This window comes from Cherax quadricarinatus, chromosome 49, assembly GCF_038502225.1.
Source record: "Cherax quadricarinatus isolate ZL_2023a chromosome 49, ASM3850222v1, whole genome shotgun sequence".
NCBI lineage: Eukaryota > Metazoa > Arthropoda > Malacostraca > Decapoda > Parastacidae > Cherax > Cherax quadricarinatus.
Genome location: NC_091340.1, coordinates 3,162,145 through 3,174,282, shown reverse-complemented (window position 1 = coordinate 3,174,282; position 12,138 = coordinate 3,162,145). Strand labels below are relative to the sequence as shown.

The 12,138-nt window shown below is 46.3% G+C and overlaps 2 protein-coding genes across 6 annotated transcripts in view; one reads left to right on the top strand and one right to left on the bottom strand.

Annotated features, from left to right (window-relative positions):
• Positions 1-7,600, bottom strand: part of LOC128696975 (ankyrin repeat domain-containing protein 10) — a 163,272-nt gene extending 155,672 nt beyond the window's left edge. For 3 of the 5 annotated variants that reach the window (XM_053788423.2, XM_053788425.2, XM_053788427.2), the window contains exon 1: positions 7,265-7,599. In XM_053788423.2, the coding sequence (XP_053644398.2) occupies positions 7,265-7,489 (225 nt within the window). In that variant the 5' untranslated portion in view covers positions 7,490-7,599. Of the gene's footprint in view, positions 1-7,264 lie in introns of all 5 variants that reach the window. The other 2 variants (XM_053788424.2, XM_053788426.2) reach the window with 2 other exon arrangements.
• The window catches only part of LOC128696977 (trypsin-1-like), a 185,630-nt gene that overhangs the window by 100,658 nt on the left and 72,834 nt on the right, over positions 1-12,138 (top strand). The window lies entirely within an intron of this gene.

Sequence of the window (12,138 nt, the reverse complement as noted above, 5' to 3'; positions counted from 1 at the left end):
TCAACTTTTCTGTACTCGACTGAAGAAGCCTACTGTGTAGGCGAAACGTTTCGAAATAAAGATACCTAACTGTTGCATGTCTTACCTAACAACCTAGTTAACCTAACACAAACAGGAGCTAATAATCCAGTTTCCTCCTAAGTACTTCCACACTTGTTCCAGCAATATTTATAATACTGGCTAGCAACAGTTTAAACAGACGAGCACCACGTATGTTGACAGTATTCTCTTATTGTGCTTGTGGCTCTAATGACTTTCACTGGATCTATTTCACACTTCCCTATGTGTCTTTCAAAAACAATATTATTTTGGAAGCGTTTACGTTCCAAAAACAATGTATTGCTTAGTGTCGGCAAGCCTAACACTATTTTTGTTACGTTATCAGCTTGGTGTGCATCACTGTATGTGACAGTGTGCATCCCACTCGTTCGAGAGCGGATGTAAATGTCTTGGCCAATACTGGACACGAATTCTTGTATTAGAATCTGGTCCTTCAAGTATACGTCCGGATTCGTTCTTTACAATGAAGGAAGCTTGTCCATTGTCTTTGGAATATTTCCGCTAGTGGGAGAAGTTTCCAGGTTTTTTTTTTTTTGTACGATCAGGGAGTGTTATCGTCGTTGCTGATCTGTCATCTCTTAGAAGATGGCTTCGAGCCCCCTCTGCCCTTTGGCGCGCTGCCGATCCGTGAATCGTCATGTTGTCGTGGGTAAAGTTGGCGCCATAGTCAATGTCATGCTGGGAAGAAGGGTTCAGGTCAGATCACACGTAGAACGCTGGTTCCGGGTTCAGCAACAAATGTGTCCGAAAGAGGTTCCGGGTTCTGAGGAGAGTGCGTGGCCGTGCTGGGATCGTTAAATGTGTTGTATTCCCTTGGGATCAACACGAGTGAGCCTGTTTCAGATGTCATAAGGCAGGAAAATAGAAAGCAGTTCCAAGAATAGGTGGAAATAATCCACAAACCAGTCACCTTCCCTGCGACAAGTAATGCTGAGTTCCCTGAAAACCACATCTTACCCTACCTGGTGTACATCAGAATGGCACCTCCAGAAATTATTGAACAAGGCTTAGCAAAACCGGCCGAGTTAGACGAAAATACGAAATGTACAATTATTCAGCTAATAATGGTGGTGGGCGAACTGGCAGGATCGTCAGGAGTTACGCACCCTCACTTCCCACCGAAGAATCCACTGCCAACCTCCAGTAATACTTCCATCAGAGGTTCGGGAAGGTAGCCACCAGATGTCTCACGGGTGGATCATCTACCATGCCTTAATTTCCATCGGGTGGAGTGACAATCACCACAGCACAACCTACGCTGTGCTGCGGTGATTGTAATTCCTTTTCCTTCTGTCTAGCAGTTGAATTTGGCAAAAAAAGATGTCTTCACTAACAGATCAAAAAGAGAACGAGGCGCAGATGATATTTAGATCTGATTAAAGGTAAGAAAATTTCCAATTCTTAGGATCAAGAGAACCTTTGCCGATGGAAGAAAAACACTCGTGTAACTGTGATGACTTGTCAACAATATCATGATAAAGATGAATCACGGCCCGTATCATAATAAGATACAAGAATATTGAATAGACTACCCTACTACATGGCAAACTTCCACTACTAACTCCCTTGAAGGGGCATAGCCTGCATAACAAGCTTTCATTAGGACTAGAAAACAAAAACCTGTTCCCAACCTCTTTTTTTTCCTTCATCACTGTCAGCACTGCGCCACTTAGATACAATTGACTATCACGTCAGTTCATTCAATCATCTTAGTGTATACCCAACGGATGGTTATAGACTTGTCATTGTCAGATGACGACCCCATGAAGACAGTCAGATGATGCTTTACATCAGGACAGTAAGACGATGACCCGATGACGGTCTCGTTAATTAAGCATCCGATGACGTACCGATGACGTACAGTGCTAATAACCTTTCAGCCTCATTTAAAATAAGCAAGATATCATAATTTCATATTGAGATATTCTAGCTGCAACAAGTGCCAGGAGAGAGACGTTGTGATGGTTGTATCATTATCTAATGGTATACAAAACCGTCGAACAGATGAGTAACATGTGCAACAAGTTAGGTCACATCTGCATTTCAACTGAAGAAGCCTGCTGAGGTGAAACCCAACTTTCACGTCTTTCTCAAATGTGATGGCTGTGTAGACCTGCGGGTAGCTGACAACAGCAGCCTAGTTTTTCAATACCTGGCCTCGTCTTTAAGAGTAAACTCTAAACTGGTCACAAATGCGCAAATTATAATTTTGAACGAAACAAATAATTATTTTTGTACAAAAATTTAACTAGCAACCAAATCCTACCCTCAGGAGAGGTTCTCAGATGCTGGTGAGGGACAGTTAGGAAATGGACTTGCGCTTCCCTTTCTTACCTCAAACCCAAATGCCTCCCATTTCATCCGGTGCTGTAAGACCCCTAAGGGTAGCTCATAGTAATAATTATAATAATATTAACAATAATAACAGCCTAACGTTGCGAAAGATTACGTAATAGAGAACAGCATAGCCTAACCTTTTCAGGCGTTTGGTGGGGGAAATGTTCGTGAACGAAGTTTTAATTATATTATTATTATTATTATTATTATTATTATTATTATTATTATTATTATTACTGGGAGGCGCTAAATCCATAAGAATCATACAGAGCTTGGGAAATGGGAAGTAATTGTTTCATACGAGGAATGGGAAGGAAGCGTGAATTTCTTGGATCAAGACTCCTTCACCAGTAATAACACCCCTTCTGGAGGGGACCTCAGTTTGGGACTGAGTAGTGATCACCATGAAGCGTAGTGAAGTGCAGTGAACACAAGTGTTAAAACTTAGCAACACTTGTATAATGATGCACACAGTTTACACATGTTAAAACGTTTCATCATTTGTACAGTGGTGCACACAATTTACACAAGTATTAAAACAATGCATCACCTGTCTTGTACAGTGATGTACACAATGAACAGTATGCAAATACTAAAACTCTGCAATGTTGTGGGTTGACTGGAGAACGATTAAGGTAGGAATAATACTTAGCCAGCATCACCTACCTTGTACAGTGACGTACACATGTACACATGTGTTAAAACGTTGCATCACAAGCATGTGGAACGAACACTACTTTTGTGTTGCGCAACACTCAAAGCAACGACCTGGTAACGTACGTGCGTACGTACGTGTGTGTGTGTGTGTGTGTGTGTACTCACCTAGTTGTACTCACCTAGTTGTGGTCGCAGGGGTCGATTCATAGCTCCTGGCCTCTTCACTGGTCGCTACTGGGTCACTCTCCCTGAACCATGAACTTTATCATACCTCTGTGTGTGTGTGTGTGTGTGTGTGTGTATGTGTATGTGTATGTGTATGTGTATGTGTGTGTGTGTGTGTGTGTGTGTGTGTGTGTGTGTGTGTGTGTGTGTGTGTGTGTGTGTGTGTGTGTGTGTGTGTGTTCACGCGCACATGTACACTCCATCACAGTAGTGAGGTAATGAGGCAGTTGTGGGGGAGTGTAAAATAGTAGTGAAGGAGTAAGACATGGTGAGGAAGACAGTCGTGATGGAGTAAGACAGTCGTGAGGGAGAAAGACAGTAGTAGAGGTGCAAGACTGTAATGAGGAAATAAGACAATAGTAATGAAGACACACATTGTGGGAGAAACACTAGTGAGGGAGAAATAAGTGAGGGAGATACATAACAGTGAGGGAGACAATGAAGGAAACATGTCAATTAACTGCATGCTCTGTTAAGTTTCTGGGTCTATTCCACGTTTCATCACTGAACATCCTAGTTACAATGTAAAACTCTCGTGTTGCTCTCATATAAACGTGTTCTCATATAAGCACGTGTTGTTCTCATATAAACACGTTGCTCTCATATAAACGTGTTGTTCTCATATAAACACGTGCTCTTATATAAACACTTGTACTGCTCTCGTATAAACACACGTGTTGTTCTCATATAAACACTCGTACTGCTCTCATATACATCATAAAACTCGTCTCTCACCATCATTTAAATCATACAAACATCACAATTTAATCACAGTAAGTACACAGTTACCTGATGTTATATGTAGTATTGGTCACAGTGAGAAATGGATAGTCTGGTTAAAGGGAAGAGTAGCTCCAGTTTCTTGAATCAAGAGCCTTCCAACAGCACCCACAACACCCTTAAAGATTCAACTAAGTTGTAGTAACTCTGATACTCCTTCTCTTCCTACCGTCAGCCCTAAAGTACTCTCCCCAACACCAACACCCCCTCTCCACTTCCCTCCCCAACACCAACACCCCCTCTCCACTTCCATCCTAAACACCAACACCAACACCCCCTCTCCACTTCCCTCCCCACACCAGCACCCCGTCTCCACTTCCCTCCCCAACACCAACACCCCTCTCCACTTCCCCAACACCAACACCCCTTCTCCACTTCCCTCCCCACACCAACACCCCCTCTCCACATCCCTCCCCAACACCAACACCCCCTCTCCACTTCCTTCCCCAACACTAGCATTCGCACGCCTGTCTTCCCTCACATGAACACCCACTACCAACTTCCAATCACCCCCCCACTTTTTTCACTTCCTTCCCCATCCCTCCCGCACATTAACACCCACACTTCACTTCCCAACCCTCTCCCCCACACCAACACTTCCCAAGCACTGTCTCGTATCCTCTCTCACTTCAACTCCCATTCATCATTTCCTCCCCCCACGCTAACTCCTATGTCAAGCGCCTCTACATCAACACTCCCTCACGCAGTCTCTCTACACAAACGCTAAATCTTCCCTTATCACACTCCCCCACACAATCTCCCCACATCAGTCTCCCTCACACCAACACCCACTCACCCGCCACGCCAATATCCCCACTCTCCCCCATACCATCATTCCCACTCTCCCCCACACCAACACCCACACAATCTCCCTCACACCAACACAGTCTCCCCCACACAGACTCCCCCACACCAACACCCACACAATCTCCCTCACACCAACACAGTCTCCCCCACACCAACACCCATACAGTCTCCCTCACACCTCCACAGTCCCCCACACCAACACCCACACAGTCTCCCCCACACCAACACCCACAGTCTCCCCACACCAACACCCCCACACTCCCCCACCCCACACCAACACCCCCACACCAACACTCCCCCACACCAACACCCCCACATTCCCCCACATCAACACCCCCCACACCAACACCCCCACACTCCCCCCACACCAACACCCCCACAAACCCCCCACACCAACACATCCACACTCCCCCCACACCAACACCCCCACACTCCCCCCACACCAACACCCCCACACTCCCCCACACCAACACCCCCACACTCCCCCCACACCAACACCCCCACACTCCCGCCACACCAACACCCCCACACTCCCCCACACCAACCCCCCACACCAACACCCCCACTCCCCCCACATCAACACCCCCACACTCCCCCCACACCAACACCCCCACAAACCCCCCATACCAACACCCCCACACTCCCCCCACACCAACACCCCCACTCCCCCCACACCAACACCCCCACACTCCCCCCACACCAACACCCCCACACTCCCCCCCACACCAACACCCCCACACTCCCCCCACACCAACACCCCCACACTCCCCCACACCAACACCCCCACACTCCCCCCACACCAACACCCCCACACTCCCCCCACACCAACACCCCCACATACCCCCACACCAACACCCCCACACTACCCCCACACCAACACCCCCACAAACTTCCCACACCAACACCCCCCACACTCCCCCCACACCAACACCCCCACACTCCCCCCACACCAACATCCAAACACCAACACCCCCACATTCCCCCCACAAAAACACCCCCACACTCCCCCAACACCAACACCCTCACACTCCCCCCACACCAACACCCCCACACTCCCCCACACCAACACCCCCACACTCCCCCCACACCAACACCCCCACACTCCCCCAACACCAACACCCCCACACTCCCCCCACACCAACACCTCCACACTCCCCCCACACCAACACCCCCACACTCCCCCAACACCAACACCCCCACACTCCCCCCACACCAACACCCCCACACTCCCCCCACACCAACACCCCCACACTCCCCCCACACCAACACCCCCACACTCCCCCCACACCAACACCCCCACACACCCCCCACACCAACACCCCCACACTCCCCCCACACCAACACCCCCACACTCCCCCCACACCAACACCACCACACTCTCCCCACACCAACACCCCCACACTCCCCCCCACCAACACCCCCACACCAACACCCCCACACTCCCCCCACACCAACACCCCCACACTCCCCCCACACCAACCCCCCACACTCCCCCCACACCAACACCACCACACTCTCCCCACACCAACACCCCCACACTCCCCCACACCAACACCCCCACACTCCCCCCACACCAACACCCCCACACCAACACCCCCACACTCCCCCCACACCAACACCCCCACACTCCCCCCACACCAACACCCCCACACTCCCCCCACACTCCCCCCCACACCAACACCCCCACACTCCCCCCACACCAACACCCCCACACTCCCCCCACACCAACACCCCCACACTCCCCCCACCCCAACACCCCCACACTCCCCCCACACCAACACCCCCACACTCCCCCCACACCAACACCCCCACACCCCCCACACCAACACCCCCACACTCCCCCACACCAACACCCCCACACTCCCCCCACACCAACACCCCCACACTCCCCCCACACCAACACCCCCACATTCCCCCCACACCAACACCCCCACACTCCCCCCACACCAACACCCCCACACTCCCCCCACACCAACACCCCCACACTCCCCCCACACCAACACCCCCACACTCCCCCCACACCAACACCCCCACACTCCACCCACACCAACACCCCCACATTCCCCCCACACCAACACCCCCACACTCCCCCCACACCAACACCCCCACACTCCCCCCACACCAACACCCCCACACTCCCCCCACACCAACACCCCCACACTCCCCCCACACCAACACCCCCACACTCCCCCCACACCAACACCCCCACACTCCCCCCACACCAACACCCCCACACTCCCCCCACACCAACACCCCCACACTCCCCCCACACCAACACCCCCACACTCCCCCACCTCCACCGTCATATGTTATTGATCAGTTTTGGCGGGAAGGGACAAAGTAGGAGTGTTAGTGGCGGCGGTGTTCCTGCCCTCCCCCACACCCCCACAACACTTACCTTGCCGAAGTAAGCGGCCCAGTGTGTGGGCGTCCAGCCGTAGTAGGTATCCTCGAGTGTGAGGTGGGCGTGAGCGTGGGCGTGGAGGAGGAGAGAGGTGAGGGCGGCAGCATCACCATCACGACACGCGCGGTGCAGTGGAAAGTTCACAGATAATGTATTCTCACTCATGAGGCTCCAGCTGCCATTGCCACTCCTGTGGCACTCACCAGACACGTCACTCATGGTATATGATGAGTGTGTAATGTGAGTGAAGAGCGAGGTAGTGTATAAGACGGGTGCTGGACGCTGTGTGTGTCTCCAGCACAACACTAGTCAGTGCCGGCTGACACTAACAACGCAGGGGCACTCGGGAAACAAACCTTCACACTACAAACTCATCTTCTTGACCTGCTTTTTCACCAGTCGTTAAGTTAATGCGTGGTTAGGGATGCTATACTGAGTTTCAAACTTCATGTGAGTGCTAATATAGAGTGATATAGTGATAGATAAAGCAGTGTGCCTAGCACACTTCCTGCCCTTCACAGCACTTCTACCTTTAATGTCTCTCTGCTTTAAACACCGCTGACATATATACACCACCTATATCACATATAGGATCCAAACACACATATATGCATACATTATCAACATTATTAACATATAATATGTACTTTAATGTTATAAAAGTTAACTTAAGCTGCACTGGCATCTTGACAGTTTAGTTGCAAGATGCAACAATACAAAAATTCCCCACTGCCGCTGCAACACTTAATTTCTATGATTCACGACATTACTTTCTGAATTTACTAAGACAATTTATATTTAATGCCGTCTGTGTTATTATTTCTTGCTAGGTCACAATTTATTAGTGACCAAGAGGCTAGAGAGAGCAATGTGGAGGAGTGTTACCATCTCAGTGAGCTGTTATATTAATATTTACTGAAATATATGAGTTATTCTCAACATTGTTGCATGAGATATTTAATTATGAAAAAATATAAGAGGAGGCAGGGCGGCAACAGGTGCCATGGACCACTGGAATAATGTTGTGGCGGAGGGAGAGGTAGGCAGCGGATGGGGGGAAGAGAGGATGGTTGGGGGAGGGAGAGGAGAGGAGGGAAAGCTGAAGGATTGAGGAGATAAGTAGGGGGAATGTAGGATTGAGGAGGTAGGGGAAATGGGCTGTTGAAGGGAGGAGTGAGGAGGTTGGGGGAACTGAGGGCAGTGGGTGGTGATGGTGGTACAAAATATGAACCAGGTGGCACAAGATGTATGAACCAGGTGGTACAAAATGTGTGAACCAGGTGGTACAAAATATATGAACCAGGTGGTACAAAATATATGAGCCAATTTACTTTTAGCCGGATTCAGGGATCATCGCCCCTGCTGCCCAATCCCAGACCAGGCTTCTCAGTTGCTGACCTGATCTACTAGGTTGTTGGGGGTCAGCCTGAGCTCAACGTCTGCCCTACAACCCGTCTGGTCTGGAATTGGATAGGCTATGTACTGAGGGGTGGATTTCTCTTAGCGTATATATGCTGAGAGTTTACTAACTTTAATCCCTAAAATCAGCCAATCCTCATAACTACAGATGGCACTGTTGTAAAATATAAAACAGTCAACTGGGTGGCTATTGATAGTCTTCACAGTTAAAATGTGACTTTTACATGAGCCGTGAGCAGTATTTGCCCGTTTTCTGTTCACTCAGCTAACTTTTTCGATTTTATCTTATATATATTTATAGTTTTCCATTGTAACCTAGTCTAGTAAATTTATTTTGGCACAGGTACACGTAAGTACAATTATCATACAGTGTAAATTTGCTAGGATAACCCAAAAAGTCAAAGTTACTTATTTCCTATCCTAGCCTAAACCAGCCTTACCTAACCTAACCCAACCCAACTTAGAAATGGGCTGTAAACCCTATATGAAAATGATGTGGATTTTTTTTTTAATTTTCCTAAATTTATGTGTAAATCTGAATATTGTGTGTATAATTGAGGCTCTGATTTGAGCTAGTAATTTCGAGTGAAGAAGGGTGTGAAGTGGCCGCCGAGTGATATAGGGAGACGCCATAATTAATTAATCCGTGTGCACTGGTTGCGACAATTATCTAATTGAATTGGGCGTCAACGAGGCCATAATTGTGTTTCGGCCTGGACTTGTAATTGGAACCTTTATTAATCTGCCCCGCTGAAAAATAGGGACAAAAAATATACGAAACCACTCTTATAAAAGTAGTAAGAATGAAATTTTAAGACGCCAGGGCTTCCTACGGCACACCTTGATATGTAACGCTTACCAATAATTTACAGTAGTTTTACGTTGGTCTTCGTAATTTCTAGCTGTCTAGGTAGCGTTGGGGTGTGTTCCACCTGTGATCCAAGTGGTAAGTGTTAATATATAAATTTTCTTTACAACTGTATAATGATTTGTTCACTATATGCAGTTATATTGTTAATACCAGGTGTAGTGGACTCAACATCTTATTCATTCAGGTTACAAAAACAATACCTATACAGTCCATTATATTATAAATTACCAGAGTTACTGGTATTAATTTTTTATACATTTAAATTTTATACGACCGACTTTACTTATGAGTGGGAAAGAGTGTGTGTGGGGTCTCGAAGGAGAGGCAGGTGCAGCCTAGGGTCTCAAAAATCCCACCTAACTCTGAGATACAATTATCATTGGTTCTTAGTTGTGTCCCCCCTTGAATTATGTGAATGAAATATTTCAGGAATGTGCCTGTGAACCTCATCCCCATAATTTCCCACAAGTGTGATATAGTCATTAGGATTATGAGTTGCTTGACTAGGGATTAATATATTCTTGTCCGGTGGTGAAAAGGATACCGTGCTGCTTTAATGACCCAAGTGCAGTCGGCAGACCTTGAAGAACTATCAACACTTTGTGATTAGTAAATGATTTTAGGAACTTACCAAGTTCCCTCTTAATGACAGTTGTGAGTTTATTAGAAATTTCCCTTACATATAGATTATTATTTATTATTAAAGATTCGCCGGTATTCTCCCGGCCCGGGCCTTTTCCAAGAGGTGGCCCAGCCTTGGCTCCCTCTTTAGGGAGACCTAAGTCTCCCATGGGAGGAGGCACAAGTACCTCATCTTTGGGACCAGCTGTCCCCAGGCCTAGCCACAAGCTAGGCATCTCTGGTCTGCCATCCCCGCCCCAAGGGGGTTAATGGGAATGACAGTCTTGTGAGCTACAAGCTCTGGCTCAGGCACCTACCCTACCCTAGAAGGGCTGGGCATGGAAAGAGGGGATTGAAGTCTTGGTACCGTTGCACTTGGAAAATGAGACAAGTGCAGTATAATGTAACCTTTCATTGACAACGTTTCGCCCACACTCAGTTTAATCAAGTCATAAACAGATTTGTTTGTGACTTTATTAAGATTTGTGTGTGAGAATCCCTCGTTATGGGCTAGTTAAATATTTAATATCCTGAGTTGTATTCCCGTAACAGTATAGTTACCCTTCAATAAGAATTATCTTCCAATAATAATTTGTCAAATTATTATAATAATAGTCATAATCATGACAAATTATTATAATCTTGGTGAGCGCTAAACCGGTAGGAATTATACAGCGCTTGTGGGGGTGGAAGGTAATCAGGCTCAATTCAGGGAACTGGAGCACAGATCCAATTCCCTAGATCAAGAGCCCCTCACCAGTATCAAGAAATTTCCCTTGAGGGTACGGCTTGACAAAGCTCCTTGAGAGCGAAACGTTGCCACAATAAAATGTCACATTAGTTGCACTTGTGTCCTTTTACCTAACAAGAAGAATATTGCTCCTGGCTCTATAAAATGTTATGTCTTTATTATTGGCAACTATTTATTTATCTATCACATATCTCCCAAAATTATATTAGATATACAATAAGTTCCATACAAACATAATTCAGACGCCCAAATTATTAAAATAATGACAATCTGAGGAATTGTCGTTGGCCAAGTGCTAAAGCAGTGTACCCATACGATTATAATTTTGCACTCTCTCTGGTCCACTAACGTTATAGAAAACGTTTTTTACAGGGGTCACTACAAGAACACTTCTTACGCCAAGATTCATAAATAGCGCGATTTCCTCGATGTTTTGGAAGTAAGTTTGATCTACGTGTATTTATTTCACAACAAGCATTCAACAATGAATGTTTTACAAACTGGTGAAAATATTTTTGCAATAGCACATTTTTTTTCATGGATGAAAATAAGGTATATTACTATATTTCTTTTCATCATAAATTCGTAAATTCAGTTTAGCATTGTTTTATCAGTAGGGAACTAAACACACTCTTCGTAATGCCAGTACGTCAGGAGAGGCTGCCATATCCAATTGTCTATATCTATATATATATATATATATATATATATATATATATATATATATATATATATATATATATATATATATATATATATATATATATATATATATATATATATATATATATATATGGGCTAGTAACCCCTTCTGTAGACATTTACTAAAAAAGAGAAGAAGAAAAACTTTATAAAACTGGGATGCTTAAATGTGCGTGGATGTAGTGCGGATGACAAGAAACAGATGATTGCTGATGTTATGAATGAAAAGTTGGATGTCCTGGCCCTAAGCGAAACAAAGCTGAAGGGGGTAGGGAAGTTTCGGTGGGGGGAAATAAATGGGATTAAATCTGGAGTATCTGAGAGAGTTAGAGCAAAGGAAGGGGTAGCAGTAATGTTGAATGATCAGTTATGGAAGGAGAAAAGATAATATGAATGTGTAAATTCAAGAATTATGTGGATTAAAGTAAAGGTTGGATGCGAGAAGTGGGTCATAATAAGCGTGTATGCACCTGGAGAAGAGAGGAATGCAGAGGAGAGAGAGAG